General features: G+C 47.3%; 1 protein-coding gene across 2 annotated transcripts in view; it reads left to right on the forward strand.

The window, feature by feature from the left end:
- Positions 1 to 20,179, forward strand: part of LOC112551032 (circumsporozoite protein-like) — a 22,548-nt gene extending 2,369 nt beyond the window's left edge. The window contains exon 2 of one of the 2 annotated variants that reach the window (XR_003095142.1): positions 20,113 to 20,179. Coding sequence is in view for 1 of the 2 variants with exons in the window: in XM_025209637.1 (XP_025065422.1) it covers positions 17,007 to 17,019 (13 nt within the window). In the remaining variant the exon portion in view is untranslated. Of the gene's footprint in view, positions 1 to 17,006; positions 17,112 to 20,112 lie in introns of those variants that run through there. The other variant, XM_025209637.1, reaches the window with a different exon arrangement.
- The last annotated feature ends 204 nt before the right edge of the window (positions 20,180 to 20,383 follow it).

A 20,383-nucleotide genomic window follows, 5' to 3' on the forward strand; every position in this document is an offset into this window, starting at 1 on the left:
GCCTCTCTCAAGCTTCTCCACATACTTTTTGAACTGTGAAGCCCAAAACTGGATGCAGTACTCCAGCTGCAGCCTCACCCAGGCCGAGTACAGGGAGTACAGGGAGAATGATGTCCTGGGATTTGCTTGAGAAGCATCTATAGATTCAAGCCAGCATTTTGCTTGCTTTACTAGCTGCAGCATCACATTGATGGCTCATGTTCATCTTGTGGTCAGTCATAACCACCAAGTCCCTTTCATCTAGTGTTAGCCAGCGTAGCCTATTAGCATTTGGCAGGCTTTTCTTCACAAGGTGGAGAACCTTGCATTTTTTGGTGTTAAACACCATCAGGTTCTCATCTGTCCATTTCCTGAGCCTGGCAAGGTCAGCCTAGATCACCCTCCTGTCCTCAGGTGTGGATGCTTTACCCCAAGGTTTGGTGTCGTTGGTGAACTTGGCCAGTCTGCTTCTGATACCAATGTCCACATCATTAATGAAGATGTTGAATAGTATGGGCCCAAGGAAGGAGCCTTAGGGGACCCCAGTGGTCATAGTGCACCATGACAATTAATTTCCATCAACAACCACCCTCTGGGTCCGACCACGGAGCCAATTCCCTAGCCCCAGACCATGGTGAAGCCGACGCTGCAGTTGGCCAGTTTTGCTAAGACGTGGTCATGGGATACCAGATCAAAGGCTTTTTTAAAGTCAAGATATATGACATCAATCTCTTCTCCCTTGTCCAGGTGATAGGTCACCTGGTCATAAAAGGAAATAAGATTGGTCAAGCAAGACCTACCCTGTGCTGGCTATCCCTCAGGATGTTGCCATCGGCCAGTCTGTTAAGAATGGCCTCTTTGATAATCTTTCCTAAGACCTTCCCTGTGATAGAGGTCAGGCTGATGGGCCTGTAGTTTGCCGGATCCACTTTCTTCCCTTTCTTGAAGATAGGCACCACATTGTTCTTCTTCCAATCTTCGGGCACTTCACCAGAGTGCCAGGAGTTCTTGAAGATCCATGCCAGGGGCTGAGCTATGATGCTTGCCAGCTCCTTGAGTACCCTGGGATGTAAACTGTCAGGGTTGGCTAACTTGAAGGTATGCAGCCCCTCAAGGTGTTCCTTCACAAGGTCAGCATTGATGGAGCATAAGGAATCTCCCTAACCCAGGCCTTTCTGTCCCATAATGGGCAGGGGCATCCCTTGGGACTGGTGAAAAACTGGCTCAAAGTACCCATTTAGGAAGTTGGCTTTTTCTTGGGCATCAGTTGACAGTTGTCCCATCCGGTTTAGCAGGGGTCCAATGTTACCCTTGCTTTTCCTCTGGCCCCCACATATCTAAAAAAGGACTTTTTATTGTTCTTGATACTTGTAGCTACTTGGAGCTCAGTCGCAGCCTTGGCTTTTCTGGTTCACTCCCTGCAGGTCTGGACCAGTGCAGAATATTCCTCCTTCCTCGGTCTTTCTTTTTAGATGCAGGAGGTCTGCTAGTTCCCTGCAGAGCTAGGGGGGCTGCTGTGCCCTTTTGCTGCCCTTCCTCAGAGATGAGATAGACTTTGCTGGTGCATCCAGGATCACTCCCTTGAGGAGCAACCACTCATCCTGAACTCCCCTCCTCTTTGGGTTATGGTCCCTTAGGGCCTTACTGACAAGCCTCCTGAGCTTGTCAAAGTCAGCTTTCCTGAAGTCGAGGACTTCTGTATTGCTGACTGACAGCTACTGTATTGCTGACAGCTTTACGGCGGATGGTGAAGGTGATCAGCTCATGGTCACTGTCACCCAACTTCCCTTCGATTGTTAGGTCACTGATTAGATCATCCCCCATTGCCAATACCAGGTTGAGCAGTGCTTTACAGGCTGACAAGAGGTAGACTTCTTGAGTCAGATAGAGCTCATTCATGCATGAGAGAACTTTGAGACTGTTTGGATTTGATCGAGATGCCTGGGTTTGGATTTCCCATGAGATGTCTGTGTAGTTGAAGTCTCCCATGACAACAATGCACCAGGAGTGTGCAGCCTCAGCCAATCCCCTGGCAAACTCCTGGTCAAGCTCTTGATCCTGGGTAGGAGGTCTGTAGTAGACTCCCACCATTGTGTCCCCTGTGCTGTGTTCCCCATGGATTTTAACCCAGAAGGTCTCTAGTCATCCACCCTGGGTGCCAATGTCAGCTTGCAGGGACGCGTAGCTTTTCTTGACATAGAGAGCTACTGAGAGCTACACCCCCACCCCCACCCCTTTTGTCCACTTGATCTCTCCTGTGCAGGGTATAGGCGTGTGTACCTGTGGCCCAGTCATGGGTGGAGTCCCACCAGGTCTCTCTTATCCCTATGACATCATCATTATTTGTGTTAAGGAGGAAGACAAGTTCCTCCTGTTTATTCCCCAAGGTCCTGGCATTTGTATACAGGCAGGAAAGTGTCCCTTTGGGGGCCCTTGCCTTGCCCACAGATCGTTCCAGCGCTGGGGCAGGGGTAGGCTCCCTTAAGTGCCTTGACCTGCTGGCTTTGCAAGGGTTGCTCAGTGGGCCAGCAGTGGCGGTAGTCCCCCCATCATCCGGCTGGTTTAGTTTAAAGCCCGGTGGAGCGGGTCAACCAATCTGGCTTAGAAGAGCCTCCTCCCCAGCAGAGAGAGGTAGAGGCCATGTGGAGAATGGAAATAAGCTTCAGCTTCTGCCACTGGCTCCCAAGGAGAAGGGTGGGAAGCAGGCAGGGTTTTTCCCACACAAGGGGGGTGAGGCGCCTACTATTCAGACTGCGGAGGTCAAGAAGGGCAGTAACCAAGAATATCTCCTCCATGATTCAGAGGAGAAACTCAAGCCTCATTTCCTTCCTTAGTGGAAGGTCCGCAATGCGACCTGAGCCCTTTGCCACTGCAGTAAGCAGAGCTTGTTTTGTGGCCAGTAGCAATGACTCCAAAGTTACAAGGCTGCAATGGAGAGGTAGTTGCAGAGGTGGGCAAGTAGGGTGAAGAGCCCACAGGCCTGGTACAAATTTACCATGACCTGAGGAAAGCACTTTTTTTTAATGGAAAAACTAAAGTCTAAAATCGTCATAGACTACAGTAGCAAGAATTATTTTTAAAGGCACACATGCTACAGTAGTCTATATGAGGATTTTATGTAGTGATTTCCTGCAGTGTAGAAGTGCATTTTCTGAGACATGTCCAGTAACCATGAAGGAGTTGCTAGGGAGGGAGTATGCCACAGCACCACCCTGGGTGCTAAGAGCAAGGGGAGCTAGGGAGGGAGTTTGCCTGAGCTAAGAGCCAATCTCCCAGCCATGGGGCAAGAGGGAGCTAGAGGTCTTGGCCAGCAAACAAGAAGACGGCTTTGTGACCAGCACCATTTGTGAAGTTACAGGTTGCAACAGAGGGGAGGTCTTGGCCAGCAGCCAAGAAGAAGTTTTGAGATTAAAGAACGGAAAGGTGTTGCTTATGCCAAACTATGAACAAGCCTCAGCTTCTGCCACTCCTCCCAAGAAGGGTGGGAAGCAGGCAGGGTTTTCTCCACAATGCAAGAAGCTTTCCATGGGTAAGCCTGGGTGAAGAGGACTTAGGCAGCAACCAAGAAGGCCAGCAACCAAGAAGAAGGCCTACGCAATTCAGAGGAGAAACTAAAGCTGCAGGTTTCTTAGTGGCAGCCCCCTCCTCCCCATGATCCGAGCCCTCTGCAGCAAATTCTGCAGCAATGAATGAAATGTGCTTGCACAACTTGCCCAGCTGGTATGGATGCAGGACATGGCCAGTAACCAGGAGGAGGGCGAGAAGACTATGTGGGCCTGGAGAACTTGTGCAAATAGATCTGATGGTCGGGCCAAAGAGCCTCAGCTTTCACCACTGCAGTGGTCCTGGCTTCCAAGGAGAAGGTTGGGAAGCAGGCAGGGGTTTCCCCACACAGGAAGCTTTCTCTCAGCAAGGATTCCAAAGTTACAAGGGTGCAAAGAAGAGGTGTAAAGTACAGGGCAAGTGGGCCGAAATGCCTACTACCCAGAACACGAAGGTCTTGACCAGCAACCAAGAAGGCCATCAACCAAGAAGAAGGCCCCCACAATTCAGAGGAGAAACTCAAGCTACAGCCTCCTTAGAAAATATAGAGATTTCCTGCATTTCAGAGAAACTGACTGCTCTAAACTGACTGATTGATTATTAGATTGATGGTGTGTGTGTAAGGACCAGCCTCCAGTAACCATGAAGGAGGTGCTAGGGAGGGAGTATGCCAGAGCACCACAGTGCTAAGAGCCCCAGTCAGGGGGTAAGAGGGAGCTAGGGAGGGTGCGAAGGGTGCAGTGGAGGGGAGGTCTTGGCCAGCAACCAAGAAGAAGGTATTAACAAAAGGTATTAAAAAACCTTAAAATGGTATTTCCAGATTTTACAAGAGGAAGATTAAGTAATATTTTGATTACAGCAGAAGGTAAAGCATCACTATTGTAATGCTACAGCCTGAAGGCCAGTAACCAGGAGGGGGGCAAGAAGTGGGCCTGGAGAACTTGTGCAAATATAGATCTGATGCTCAGGCCAAAGCACAGCTTCTGTCCTGGCCCCAAGGAGAAGGGCGGGAAGCAGGCAGGGTTTACTATGCATGGAAGTGTGCTACACATGAAAGCATCAGTGTTGTAATGCTACAGCCTGAAGGAAGATGGGGGAAAAACTATTTTTTTTCTGCACAGTTAGAGGAGAAACTCAACCCTCTTCACCTTCTTTAGTGGAAGGTCCCTGATGTGACCCAAGCCCTCTGCCAATGCAGTGGTCATAACTTATGAGAACAGCTTGCTTTGTGGCCAGTTACAATACAAGTTCAGGAACCATGTTCAGGAACCAGGAGATGGCCATTTCTTTCACCCACCTCCCAGGGGAAAGAGGCAGGGAGGGTAGGTGCATAATCACTTGCTTTATGCTCAGTATCTGCTTTCTCATGGAAAGGAATCAAACTGTAACTGTAATTCTATATACAACAGAAGTATATAGAGCATTGGCTACATTTATATGGTGCAGGCCTAGGATGTGTGTGATATATGCAGGGTGATAAGGCAGATCTACCTGCTTTGAAAAGAATTGAACCGTTACAATCATTATTGATCATTAATAAATTGTCATTAATATTACGCTATTACTACAAACTCTTATTAATATATTACTGTTGGAATTAATAGCTGCCTCCTACTGTTAGCATTACCTGTTGTTATATTATAAATCTATATTGGGCAGGATGAAAGTCAAGTATGATTAGCTTGCTGTAGAAGGGGATCTATAAACCAGAGGGAAGGAGGATTAAAAGAGCATAGGAATTTGCACTGTTGTGGTGCCTCTTGTGCACCTCAAGTACCTTCCTTTACACCCCTCAAATTCTACCAGCCAGCCCCATTTACAATAAAATTAAACTAAACAATGCGGGAGCGAGGGCAGGGGCACCTTGGCATTCTCCCCCGGGGCCTCAGAGACTGTGTTACACTACTGGTGCATGGCCTTGGGCAAATTAACCAACAGCCCCAGCCCACATTGAACTGATCCCACGTGCTGTGGTTGTGGCGGGGGAGGGGAGTTAATGAACTTGTATTCGCGCCCCCTGAGGGATGACCCTCAGGGCACAGACAAGTGTCAGGTGTCACTTACCAATGATGTAATGTAGCACATTGCCATGTTCTCTTTCAATTTGCACGTTGCAGAGGTGCGGGCATGAAAGTTTCACTGCACCCCACTTGATCAGCCTGCAGTCTTTGCTGGATTCGTATTGCTGTGCGTCCGAGGAGCAAGTCTCATTCCTGGGATGAGTCCTTCTCTGCCCCCACTGTGCTGTCAGCCCTCCCTCAAACCGCCTTCACTGATATAGTGAACACACACCCCAACCTCTGCACACCCAATTTATAGTGCTTAAGCAGGGCAAACCCCCACCTCCAGCAGCCTCATTTTGGTGTGGAAAAATAGCCAGGCCTTCTGGTGCTGGGCTGGAAAAGGGCGTGAAAAGAAGATGGAAAAGTTTGCAAAGACCCTGGGTTTGTGTACAGGCAAAGCTGCAAACTCCAGGGCCCCCTCGCCCCCACCCAAGGCCTCTCTCTGGTGTTCCACACACACCAGTGCCTGGCACAAGGAAGCTTTATGTAGGGTGAGCCAAGATAGAGTATGAAGAAGGCATGAGCCCCTCTCTCTGACTTTGCAAAGTGGCTGTTTGTTATGGGGTAACAGAGGAGGCAGCCTTTGTGTGTAGGCCAGGCCAGCACTTGCTGTGTGAAACCCACCCAGGCAGCCCCACTGTTTACCTCTGGAGCTCCCCCTGTGCACCTGTGCAAGTGGCTGGTTGAAAGTGGCTTGCAAAAAAGCAAGCCAGGCTGCTGGGGGGTGACAGAGGAGGCAGCCTTTTGTGTGCAGGCCAGGCCACCACTCGCTAACTGAGCAAGAGAGATTGTGTTTGTGTGCAAGCAAAGCTGCAAACCCCAGGCTCCCCCCCCCCACCAATGACCTCGCTCAGGTGTTACACACCAGTGACTGGCACAAGGAAGCTTTGTGTGGGGTGAGCCAAGAAAAAGCATGAAGAAGGGTGGATATGGAGGCAGACACAGGAAGCCAGGAAACTACGAGCTTTTATTGTTTGCAATGCAGTATTACAGCAGTTACTTGGGCTTCTTTGCCTTCACCCCACCATGACCCTGAACCACCCCTGTCTCCCTGAAATACAGTGGCACTCTCCTGGCCTTGCTGGCAATCATACAGCCCTGCCACAGAGTTAGGGGGTCACAGGCTCATCTTGCACAGAGGCAAGATGAGCAGATTGACTTTTCTCTTTTGGGCGTTGTACCTGTTCATTTAGGTAGTTCTGCACATTCTGAAAAGCCTCCTTGAAAGTGTCATGTGAACTCAGTAAGTCAGCACTGGATTTGTTGACCAAGTCTCTTAAATTACTTCCTTGAGGATGGCATGGTCCTTATGCATCAAATCATGGAGGTTGTCCCACCAGGTATCTTCGTGTTACACTCTGGCTACTGAGGAGTCTGCCAAAACCTTGAGTGAGGTTTCATGGGACCGTCTCTGCTTGCTGCAAAAAATCTCTGCAGTGCTCTGCTGAAGTGTGAGCAGGGCGCCATTCCTGGTGGCCATGGGTTGTGGTGGCTGATAAAGAAAAAAGGGGTTGGCTTCCCCCCAAGAGGAGGAAAGGGGTTGGCTTCCCCCCAAGAGGAGGAAAGATGCACCCCCATCCCCACCATGCAGTGAACAAAATCCCGTAGGCACAGAAACAGACCCCGCAAAACTGGGACACTACTTGTAGTGCCCAAAACTTATGAGTACTCATTGCTCTGGGAAGAACAGATCCATGGTTGCCACTGCCCATGCTAGTTGCAACAAATTAATTAAAGCAAATAATTAGCTATCAAACCCAGCCAGCCTGTATTACCACCAAAAGAACATGGCGACCCACCTACAGCAACACATGAATTTCTCCCTCTCCCTCCCAGCCCCCCAAAATCAACCAGCATGAACCCAGGAGCTTCCTGGCAGTGGCAAGAGACACATTACAAGAGACTTACCAGGTCCAGCAGATTATGTATTTTCCTGACCCTCCACCTCCTCTGCTTCATCATCTGTGCTACTCCATGGAATGGAGGGGCTAAGTGGCAATAACTGACGGCTCTTCCTGCCACAGGTCATCAGGGAACAGGGAGAAGTCTCCAAACAGCTGAGACATGATGATGGATTCACCCTCAGGAGTGGCTGCTGCTGTCTCCTCCTCTTCCTCCTCCGCCTCCACCTTCACCTCCAACCCAACCCCAGTACTGAAAGTCTTCAAATCTGGGTTGTCGCCTGCATCCCTGAAGAGAATGATGGACAGCTTGTCATAGAAGGGGGCAATTGTGCGATCTGCCCCAGAATGATAGTTCACAACTTTGGTTCTGTAAAATGTGAATTGATCTTGCACCGGACCTGGGTCCAGTCATGATTATGCCCTCGTGTCTGCATGCCTTTTGTGATCTTGACATAAACAGGCTTATTCCTCCTACTCTACAGCCTGTCTATGATCTTCTGCTCCAATCAAGTGTCAATTAAGTCCTCCAGTTCTTCCTGGCTCCAGTTGGGTCTATGGGTGTTGGAGGTATCAGCCTCCTGGGCCATCGGCTCCATACTGCTGGCCTTGGCTTTCTGAGAAATGGCGAAGCAGTTGGTGGTCAACAGCACAAGCAATATGTGAAAGGGGCTGGCAAATTTTGGGGGACTGCCTTTATACTCAGGCTGTGCTTGCAGAAGGGTCTGGGAAAATTCCAAGGATTCTGAAGTCATTACCTCTGGGTATCAAAACACCCAAAGGTGATGAAGCACCCCTAGTTAACAACAAAAAAGACCTGGTGCTGGGGTAAATAAGGCCATTGTACTTTGGGATGGGTACTCAATGGTCAGGGATGTTGCAAAAATCATTGATACCTAACTGCCTGCTTGTGGAAAATAATTTTATTACAGAAGCACAGCCTTATGTTTTCCCTTAAACTGGCAGAAGTTTTGAATAGCCAGGAGAGGAGTAGGCAAAACATTTTTTTTTGTTTGCAAGCTTGATTAAATTACAATACCAGTGGCTGCAAAGCCACACACACACAGTCCCTGCCACCCTGCTTAGTGCAGATGGATGGGAGGCGAGAGGGGGAAAATGAGAGAGGGGAAAAATGGAGAACAAGGATAAAGTACATGACACAATGGAGGACATGATGGAGGATATGGAGGAGGTGGAGGAGGTGGCAGTACTGCAATTGCTGTTTAACTGGAGATTACTGCTGGAACACTTACTGCCAGTTGCTTAAGGAGATTGTTTCTAACAAAATTATCTGCCTGGCGAATCCACAGCAAGTCATAGATGGCTTTAATGAGAAGGGGTTCCTAAACTGCATGGGGGCTTTAGACAGCACTGTGGCGGGCCAGTAGGGGGAGCTCCTGGGTTGAGCCTCCCACCTCACTCCACCCAACCACCTTCCAGACTCCACATGTCTCTCCAGGGGCGCCTAAGCCCTGGCAGACCCCCTTTCGAGCCCCACCGCCTGAGTCCGGGGGGTAACATGTGCTGCCACCACTCTGAGAAGGGACTGTCTAGGGCCTGTGTCCTCAGGGAAACAGAGGCATTTTTACAGGGTGGGCCAGCACTGCGCATGATGCACGCATGTTCCAAAACTCCCCTCTGGCTGCCTGTGAAGAGCCCAAGAGTACCTACCCAGAGCGGGCCCCTAGCCAGGGGAGTTTGCCCAGCTAGGACGGTGTGACTGTGCTGCAATGGGAACTCCAGGTCTGCCCTGGCCCTGCTTTATCACCTCACCAGGTGAGATGGATTCACCTAATTAAACAGCCGGGGCTATTTCCAGTCCTGGGAGAGGGGACGAGAGGAGGGAGTATAGAAGGGAAGGATGGTGTAGGCAGGTAGGGCAGACACCCATCCGCTGCCTGCAACTGAAGTCCCTGGGAATGGGGCAAGAGACTGATCTGGTTTCGGAAGAGCTCACACCTAAAGAGAGAAAAAAAAGAGAAAGGAGAGAGACGTTTTTTTTTTGCTACGTTAATTGGCCATCATGGACGGTCAATTGAGCCAGCATGGCATAAGTCACTGCAAGTGAAGAAAAAAACCTAATTCCGCTTGCTCGCAGCACCGGCGATCAAGTGCTTCTGGGGTGAAGGCAAGGAGAGGAGAGAGACTGCCTCTGAGTTCCCTGCAACAGAAGAGGAAACACTGTGTGGACAGCAAGGGTTTTTTTTGTTTACTTCATTTTCCTTTGCAAAGAAATTTTGATCTGGCATTGGGGCAAGTGCCAGTCAGCGTTGGGTCAGGGAGTCACCATCCCTCCCCCTTAATTAAGTCATCAAAGTCATGGCAGGTGAGATAAGCGAGGAAGACTGACTCAATTATGTGTACTGGCATTGGCCTGTGAGGAGAAGGAGGCCAGTGAATGTCAACAGGGCGCAAAGGCCCATGTCCATACTTAGTGATCTCTTGACAAACTGGTGCATTGACCGGGAACCCTGATGATGGCCAAGGGGAAGCTAAAAAAATGGTGGCGGTGACAGCCAGAATGGATGCTGTTCAGCAGACACTACATTTGATGGGGCAAGTCCTCCAGCAACAACAACAACAGTCAGCTCATCAGCTTGCCCTGGAGGAAAGTTGGATCCAGTAACAGGCACAGCATCAGCAGAATGTGATGGAATTAAGAATACCCAAGTTGTCAGTACATGATGACCCAGAGGTATTCTTGGAAAGTTTTGGTCGGGCAGCATTGGTGGCCGGGCTCGAAAAATCCTGTTGGACTGGGCTTCTGGGAGTATTGCTAATAGGAAAGGCCCAAGCAGCCTATGGATCCATGACACAGGACGGAGCCATGGACTATGATAAGGTAAAGAAAGAAATCATATGCCAGCTGGATATTAACCCTGAGATGTACAGGCAGGTGTTCAGGGCTAAAAGGAAGAGAGAGGAAAAGGAGCTGCAGGCCTTGCTGCAACAGTTGGCCGACTTGGCAACAAAGTGGTTGAAGCCAGCAGAAAGTTCAGAGCGATATTTGTGATAAGATCCTACTAGAAAAATTTCTAAATGACTTGGATGAGGAAACCCAGAATTGGGTCCAATACCATAGGCCGGGATTGTCGGCTGAGGCACTGCGGTTGGCAGAAAACTTCAGCAGCAGTCTAGGGGAATGGCTGCCAGATTAGAATGTGAAGGTAACCGAGTACCTGAGATGCCATAAATCCATGAGATCGGGGAATAGAGAGGTCTGAGAACCCAGGAGGCCCAACAGTAATGTGGTAATCTGTTTCCCATGTGGGAAGGCAGGACACATGTCTCGAGACTGTACCAACTTCATGAGGATGACACCTAAGGCAATACGTTCTCCGTTTGAAGACTTGGGTATAACTCAAGGTCCTGTGGAATCTGTAGGAGTGGAGTCCATGGATGGTAGTGTAGGGAAGGAGGTTAAAGGCAGCCCATTTCCCCATCCAGGGTTTGAAGCATGGGTTGGAGGCAAAAGGTTTGAGGCCATCGTGGGCACCGGGTGCTCCCACACGTTCATACATGATACACTGGCACCCAGTGAATATGTATGAAAGGCCACCCTGGTCAGGATGATGTGCATGCACAGACATGACACATTACCCCAGAGGATCTATCAGGTCACTGTCTTGAAAACCACGCAGGAGATGCCCGTTGGAGTGGCTCGCAATATGCCATATCCAATGATTTTAGGCCGGGACTGGAGAGAGATCTACGAAGTCTTAGATGTCGTAAGGGACCACAGGCTGGTTGAAGTCAGCCTGCTAGGGAGCAAGGAAGATGATCCAGCTGGAGAAAGCTTTGATGTGGAGCGGTTAGCATGCAGTAAGTCATTCCGAAGAGCACAAGAGGTGGAGAAAGAGTTCCGGGCCATCAAAGAGACGGAACTGGTGAAAAAGGAAGAGGAAGTAGTGGACCCAGGGTGCTACACAAGTCTGCCCCGATTTGAGGTCAGGAGATGGTTGCTTTATCGGGTAAAGTGAGGGCCACAGGAGGGGGAAGAGGTAGCCCAACTGTTAATGCCATACCAGTTTAGGGTTCCCCTGTTGAAGTTGGCCCATGAAAGTCCCTTGGGTGGACATATGGGGCATGGCAAAACACAAGCCCAGTTAACACAATGGTGCTTTTGGCCCAAATTGTATGAGCAGGTGGAGAGTTTTTGCCAGGCCTGCCTGGTGTGTCATAGGGTAAGTGGGGGTAAGCCAGCTCGGGCGCCCTTACAACCTATGCCCATGATCTGGGTTCTGTTCTCCCATATTGCACTGGATGTGGTGGGGCCCCTCCCCAAAAGTTCGTCAGGTCATCAGTATCTGTTAGTTATCATAGATTATGTGACTCAGTTCCTAGAGGCAGTCCCTATGAGGGCCATCACGGGATCCCGGGTGGCAGAAGAACTTCTAAAATGGATCACCCGGGTGGGAATCCCCAGAGAGATTGTCATGGACCAAGGGTCTAATTTTATGTCAGGGGTTCTGCAGAATCTGTGTAGGGTGCTGCGAATTAAACAATTATGTATGACGGTATACCACCCCCAAACTAATGGGTTAGTGGAAAGGTTTAATGGGACCTTGAAGAATATGCTGTGGTGGTGTGTCCAGGCTGAGCTCCGTAAGTGGGACCTGATGATTCCGCCATTGTTGTTTTGGACATGGGAAGCCCCACAGTCGTCTTTGGGGTGTGCCCCATTTGACTTGGTGTATGGGCATCGGCTGAGGGGCTGCTAGATCTGCTGAAGGAAGGTTGGGAGGAAAATCCTTAGAAGGGTGTTAATGACACAGAGTACGTGCAAGAATTGAGACAGCACTTGCAGAAGGCGGGAGAACTGGCGCAAGAACACTTGAGGGTAACACAGAAGACTCAGAAAACTACATACGATAAAAAGGCTCAGGAGAGGAGTATTCAAGTTGGCCAGAAGGTCTTGTTACTGCTCCCAGATACTGTCAACGAACTCCTGAAGTGGGGACCTTTTGAGGTGGTTCGGTAAGTTGGCCCCGTGGATTATGAGGTTTCTAAACTGGGGTACAAGAAAGAGAGACAAATTTACCATATGAATTTACTTAAAGAATGGAGGACCAGGAGGGCCTGTTGATTGATCCCTCCCCACCAGAGGAGGACCTCGGTTGGGATGTGGGGGCCGACCCAAGACCAGGTACAGGTGACATAATGGTCCCGGTTGGGGTCCAACTTAGTCCTCAGCAACAGCATCAGTTGAGAGGCTTGGTGAATGAATTTTGAGATGGATTCAGCAAAATTCCAGGCTGTGTGAGGGGAATAACTCATTGTATAATAACCCCTGTAGGGTAGATTGTTAGAGAAAAATGGAGAAGGATCCCTCATTATAGATATAACACTATTGTTACACAGATTACTAAAATGTTGGAACAGGGTATCATCCAGGAGTCCCAAACCCTGTGGCGCAGCCCCATTGTGGCGGTGACTAAACCTGACGGGTCATTACAGCTATGTGTGGACTTCAGGAAACTAAATGCCATATCACGGTTTGATGCTTTTCCCATGCCTCAGATTAGTGAGCTGTTGAAGAAAGTGGGACAATCTGGATTTATTTCAACCCTGGATTTGGCAAAAGGGTACTGGCAGGTGCCACTAAGGAGGGAAGATAGGGCTAAAACTGCATTTGGCACTCCGTGGGGCTTATATGATTTTAAGCATATGCCTTTTGGGCTACATGGGGTGACAGCTATCTTTCAAAGGTTGATCGAGTGGGCATTGGCCCCACACCAGCAATACACTGCCGCCTACATAGATGATATTATTATATATACACAAGGTTGGGATGAACATCTGGAAGCAGTGAAAGCAGTGTTGCAGGAGTTACACCAAGCCCGTCTCATGGCCAATCCAAAAAAATGTGTCCTGGGTAAGATTGAAACAAAGTAGCTAGGGTTTATGGTAGGCCAAGGGCACGTTTGCTTATTAGCTGACAAGGTAGAAGCCCTGTGCCGTTATAGTCCACCCCAGAGCCGCAAACAGCTAAGGGCGTTCTTATGACTAATGGGATATTATCAATGATTTATACCCCAGTTTGCGGAAATCACAGCACCCCTAACTGATTTGCAGCAAGGGAAGAGGAAGGGCCCTCTTCTGAGGGACACCGTGAGTAGGCAAGCCTTTGAGAAGGCAAAAAGAGCCCTCTGTCAAGACTGTGTTGGGAACCCTGGACTTCGAGTCGCCTTTTATCCTACAGATGGATGCTTCTGAGTGAGCATTAGGCACAGTTCTTTCACAACAAGTCAATGGAATCTGCTTTATCACCTCTCCAGGTGAGATGGATTGACCTAATTAAGCGGTCGGGGCTATTTCTGGTCCTGGGAGACAGGACGAGAGGAGGAAGCGCAGAGGGAGAGGACAGTGTAGGCAGGTAGGGCGGACACCCGTCCGCTGCCCAAAACTGACATCCCCAGGAACAGGGCAAGAGACCTGCTCAGTCTTGTGAGCTCGGAGGAGATCACATCTAAAGAGAAAAAAAGAGAGGAGAGAGACTTTTTTTTGCCACGTTAATTGGCTATCGTGGGCAGTCATTTGAGCTGGTGTGGCATCAATCACTGAAAGTGAAGAAAAAAACCCACTGCTTGCTCTCAGCACTGGCGAACAAGTGCTTGTGGGGTAAAGGCAAGGAGAGGAGAGAGACTGCCTCTGAGTTCCCTGCAACAGAAGAGGAAACACTGTGTGGACAGCAAGGTTTTTTTTGTTTACTTCATTTTCCTTTGCAAAGAAATTCTGATCTGGCATTGGGGCAAGTGCCAGTCAATGTTGGGTCAGGGAGTCACAATCCCTCCCCCTTAATTAAGTCATCAAAGTCATAGCAGGTGAGATAAGTGAGGAAGACTGACCCAATTATGCTGACTGGTACTGGCCTGTGAGGGGAAGGAAGCCAGTGAATGTCAACGGGGCACAAAGGCCCATGTCTGTACTCAGTGATCTCTCAACACTGCCCTCATGGAGAAAGGACACTAAACACCCGACATGGAGGAGAGAGTGATTTGTGGTGTTGCCATTCCCCCTGTTATATTAGCGGATGCTGCCTTCCCCCTAAAGCCCTGACCCACAGAAGCTGGGTTTTAACTACTGCCTCAGCAGTTGCAGAATGGCCATGGAATGTGTGTTTGGCCAACTGAAAGGACAATGGAGGGCACTTACATGCTGGCTTATCATGGATCAAGAAAATCTAACGCCCTTTATTGTGGCAGCCTGCATGCTGCACAATATCTGCAAGAACCGCTGAGAGGTTTTCAAGGACTCATGGGAACAAGAAGCGTGACAGGCAGTGGCAGGACAATAGAGATGTGGGGCAGCAGCACAGGGACTGAGGAGATATCCTCAAGGAGAGGCTGAATGGGTGGCCTTATGCACGATTGCAGGATACATTGCTGAGAACAACCCCTAGGAGTGCTTTGTTCTAAAATACATTCTTTTTTTTTTTTTACACTTTAAAATCTGTGTCTGTTTACAGAGGTGTGCAGTGTTGTGGACACGGGGTGGAAGTGGGCAGGGGAAGGGGTCAGGGGAAGAGGGAGGGACTTGGGACCGGGCTAGGGGTTTGCTGCTTTTCCAGACTGTGAGTGGTTTGGGGGGACAGGGGCATTATGCACCATCACCCACACGTGAATGACTCCCCGAGGAACAAGCCCAACAGCAACCCAGATTTTGAAAAACATTCCAAAAGCATTTATAAAACAATTCACAACAATTCACAACACACCTACACAAACAGATTGACTGTGTACTGTACCTGGCCAGGGAACAGGAGGGTTTTCCATTGGAAAATGTACGAAGATTAATGAGCTCGGGAATTCTGGAAAATGTAGTCCAACCCTCCCCCCACCCCCAAAAAGACAGAAGAGCTCACCACCACCAACAAATAGCAGCAATTGCCTTTCAACCAGGTGGCAACAAACACCCACCCACCCACCCGCTATTCTTATGATATCATAGCCCCACCCACTACTCTTATGATATAGGCTTGTGCCCATCTCCGTTTGATGATTGAGAGAGACCAGACCGAACTAGCATAGGTGGGTGCAAGTGACAAGGATTTGGGGGTGACTGTGACCATGCTCAGGGGAGACTCCCAGAGAATCAGGACTGCCCTATGAGAGTCTGAGGGCAGGGGCTGGGGAGCCTGGGTGGTTCACATCTGCCTCCTGCTGTAATACATTAGGAAAGACATTCTAGCGGGTTAATTGGTATTTGATTCCTTCTACTGACATCTGTGGGGAATGACACACGGGGGGCTTAACTCACTCGAAAGCACTGTGTCGTGCAAATAAAAATTCACTGCACCAAAAAAGAGCCGCATTAAAATTTTTGGGTGGTCTACATTAACTCCCATGTCATCTACACATGCCTCTTCAGGCTAAGTGCACAAGTATAGACGTTAAAATATCAACAGTGTATGATCAGTTTACAGTTGTTCAATGCTTCCAGTTTTGTTTAGTTTAAAACAGTTTTTTAACCTAAACAAAGCAACAGAACCAATCAAATTAAGACAATGTTTATGCCAAGTTTCAAGGTTTGTACATCACCTATTTCTTTGTAGCCTTGCCTATCTAAAAACGTAGTGTTAGATGTTTGAAAAATATAGATATTACTTAAAAGTAATTGAAGAGATTTTCCTCACACTCTGAAAAAAAATGTTGTCCTTTGAACTGACACCTGGTACAAAAATAATTCAGGTTCCAAAGTAATTAAAAAAATAAATTAGGTACACATTGAAGAGGAGATTTAAGTTGCTGTGTTCTGGGTGGTCATTCAGCTCATAGTGCCAAATGTTTTAGGATTATATTCTACATAGTCTGCCAATACTTTTTCTGCCCAATATATCATTGTACATGGTCAAGGTGTTTAGAGAACACTCTCATAGGGGCAGTAAAATAACCTGATTAATGATTCCTTTTTCCTTATTTGCCTGAGTCCTTATTACAATATTTTTTCTTAATTGAATTGTATAATTGAATGCCCTGTTGTTTCTTGTCTGCTCAAGACATTATATTTACTTCTTTCTTCCCTTTTGTTGATTCTTTGCCCAACAGTATGTTACAAACATGTTCCATTCCCTTACCACCATATTGGTTCTCCTATGCAGATAATATATTTGCTATGAGCAAAGCCACTTCCATTTTTTATCTCAGTGGTACTCAGCTAATCACATTCCTGTAACCCAGACTGGTATCTTTCACAATTACCCTCTGTCTTTGCTCTCCAAGCTAGTTCTTTATCCACATAATCATTTCACCCCTACAGTGCAATTACTAACTTTGTAGATTAGGCTTTTGTGTGTTTCTGTATCAAAGCTCTCTAAGATACCAGGTAAATTATAACCACAGCTGCTCTTCTATCTATTTTATTTTACTTAAAAAAAATCTGCTTGATCTGTCAGGCATAAACTCCTTTCTGTGGCTTGATGCTAATTGTCCCTAATTACATGCTAACTTTCTGGGTGTTCCTCTGGTGTCTCTCTGATTAGTGATTCTACTATCTTCTCTACTGCTGATGTTGTTTCCAGGTCTTCCACCTGAACATCCCCTGTATCCATTCTTGAGAAGACTGATTAAGTGGAAGAGGAAGGAAGGGCTGAGCTATCAATGCTGGGATTTCTCCCCATGGTCACAGAGTCTAGCTATAAAAAAAGGCAGCTTAGATGCCTAAATCATTCCCTCTCACCTGTGTTAACATTCTTTGTGAATTTAAAAATGAATGGACCTTTAAAGCCTTGTTTTAAGATTTTGAATACAACCATGAAATATAGTACTTCCCACCAGGTTGCTCTCTCCCTCATCATCAGTAAATCCCCTCCACCCATTTACTCCATCCATCCATTAACACCTGCCAACCGTCACTTCTCCAGGCGCACAGGAATGTCCTCCCAGCCTCTGAGATACCTCTTACCATCCTCAACCAAAACCTCCAGCCTATCAGATACTTCCTCACTGCTTCCATCATCCACTCATTAATTGTTCAATATGGCCTTCTTTAGACCAGTATGAGAAGGGATGGGGTGAGGGGTAGGTATCCTGACCCCCTTCCTACACACACTTCCTTCCACGATTCTGTGAATGTGGCAGGTGGAGTTACTCTGTGCCTCCCAATTCTGCCCACATGGCTCCGAGTTATAAAGGAAGAATCAATGCATTCTCTTGCATGGAGCAGCTATGTTTATGAATGACAGTTTTCAGTTGTTGTTTTTTAAAAATAGGTCAGATATGCTCTGTGTGGGAAAGAAGCAATCTTTGCAGTGCTAACACTCCCTCTTCCAGGCAACAGAACGGGCAAATTGGAGTGGAGAATGCTCAGTTGCACCAAGCAACATATGGTGCAGTACAAAGTTGGTACAGGTTATGTCTCCCTTTGAGCAGTGTGAAACTAAAGTCTCAGAGAGTCACGTTGTACTTTCCAGATTGCAGGCTGGGCAGAAAAATGATGTATTACCTCAGATATTGGGCATGTATTAAAGTCACAATTTAATGGAAACTCATAATAAATAGAATAATTAATGAAAACATCTATGAAAATGCATTCATGATACCACACCTAATTGAATATGACCCTGCCTATGTGACTGGATATTTTATCATGGCCAGCCTGTGCTTGATTAAAGACATTTATGCTGGTGACATGGGTGTTGGTTCCCTTATGATCTTGCCTTGCTTTGTTATACAGTATACTCCTTGCCCTCTGACCTAGGCATGTGGAGCGGAGTGGTACCAGCTATGCAAATATTCCTACTGATCTTATTCAAACCACCCATGGAATGAGGTGGTTTTAATGACTTATTACCATAAGTCAGGGAAAGAGCATCAGGCCCTGTGATCTTCATTATAAGATCACACGGACTTATTAGATGCCATGTGATACCAGTGCAGCTGGATTTTCTGCTTGTTTAGTAAATTGTCATTTGCCTTTCTGTACACCAAGTCACTATATAGTAGGGCTGTGTGAGGCTTCGGACCATGCTTCGGATTCAAAGAAGATTCAGAAGCTGAAACAGCATGTCTGCACCAAAGCACTGGCTTCTTTAGGCTTTCCGAAGAGGTTCAGAGCTTCCGAACCGCTTTGGAAAAGCTTTGGAGCCACTTAGGAGATCTGGCCACAGGGTATAATGGGAAATCAATGAAATATCTATAACTTTGTTGTTTTTTGTCTGATTTGGATGAAACTTGCAGGAGTGGTAGCCTCTTCTGAGAGCATGAAGCCTGCCAAGTTTCAAGGAGATAGGTGCAGGGGTTTGGGGGAAACTGCACCCCAAATTCTTGAAAGAAAAACTCATGTCATGTGTATGTGTTACACCACTGGGGGGTGAAAATGCAGGGGTGATAGCTCCTGCTGAGGCCATGAAGCCTGCCAAGTTTCAAGGAGATAGGTGCAGAGATTTGGGGGGAACTGCACCTCAAGCTGCTGACAGGCAAAATTCATGAAATAGATGACCCTGTGTGTGTTAAGGAGCAGTGGGCTGAAAACTGCAGGGGTACTGGCCCCTGCTGAGGCCACAAAGCCTGCCAAGTTTCAAGGAGATAAGTGCAGGGGTTTGGGGGAAACTGTACCTCAAGCTGCAGACAAGCAAAACTTGTGACATGGGTGACAGTGTGTGTGTTAAGGCACAGCAGGGTGAAAGCTGCAGGCATGGTAGCCCCTGCTGTGGCCATGAAGCATGCCAGCTGTCAAGGAGATAGGTGCAGGGCTTCTGGGTTCTGGGGCCCTGTCCCTCTAGCTGCTGACAGCAACATTTGTGACATAAGTGCTTGTGCAACTGACTGTCTCTGCCTTGGGGCAGTTGGTTGTCTGTATCGATTATTTCCTCTCCTTAGTCTGTGGTTTTATAGGTGTTAATCCTTGCTAATTAACAGACAATCAACTGCCTCAAGACAGAGACAGTCAGTTGCACAAGCACCCATGTCATGAGTTTTGCCTGTCACCATACTAATAAAGTCTTAAAAAATGCTTAAAAAAATAAAGTCTTAAAAAATGCTCCAAATGTAGGCTAAGGTAAAAAAATATTTTACTTTAATTCTGTCCCAAGCTGTAGCTGTAAAACACTATCCATAACAATAAACCCCATCACAGAATTCACAGTTGTATGAATAAACTTTGAGAAAGCTGTCCTGTATATATTGTTGAGATGGTTCAAGAAAAATGAAAATAAAAATTTAACAGAACCACTGAAATTTAGGGTGAGTGTTTGTTCTTTGGATAAATGTTTGGACAAGATACTTGATATATATCATCATAAAGAGGCACTGTTACCAGGAGAGTTTTTGATTGATTTGTATGTTAGGCATTTTTGTTAGTTTTTACACAGAGTTATTCCAAATGATGATCTGAAATCATGCGACTATGTAGGGACTTAAATTGTACTCCTGGGAGAAGTTGAATTGAACCCAGTGAAGCCACCAACATATCGTAGATAAGCACAGGATAATAGATAAGCCCGGGGTAAGATGAGGGCAAAAGTCAGTAATGGTCCCAGGTTTTGTTTCTGCAGTTTTAATTATTTCTCAAATAAATTAAAACTCAAGTGCAGTAAACTTCCTGGCCAATAATTCAAGTAGATTTTTTACCACACAGCATAAAGTAGATTATATGCTTAACTATGTTATTTTTGTTCTTATGTCCAGGGTATTTGCTGAGTGGCACACTTGAGAACAAGGAGGAATCATACTCTTCACACTCTGATAGCAAAGAGTGGAGCTAGGTATTCCCAAAGTAGAGAACTTTCCAACTCATTTTGTTTCAGCTTCCTGCATCATCATGTCTGGAAGGATTCAAAGAAGAGATATTTAAAACACCACATAAAATAAAAAGGAATTTCATAAGGTAAAAAGAAGGAAAAAGACTATTTTCAAGAATTGTATTTTTTTGATTTGGTAGCCAATTCTAACCATGCAG

The sequence above is a fragment of the Alligator sinensis genome, unplaced genomic scaffold, assembly GCF_000455745.1.
Source record: "Alligator sinensis unplaced genomic scaffold, ASM45574v1 scaffold420_1, whole genome shotgun sequence".
NCBI classification, from domain to species: Eukaryota; Metazoa; Chordata; order Crocodylia; family Alligatoridae; genus Alligator; species Alligator sinensis.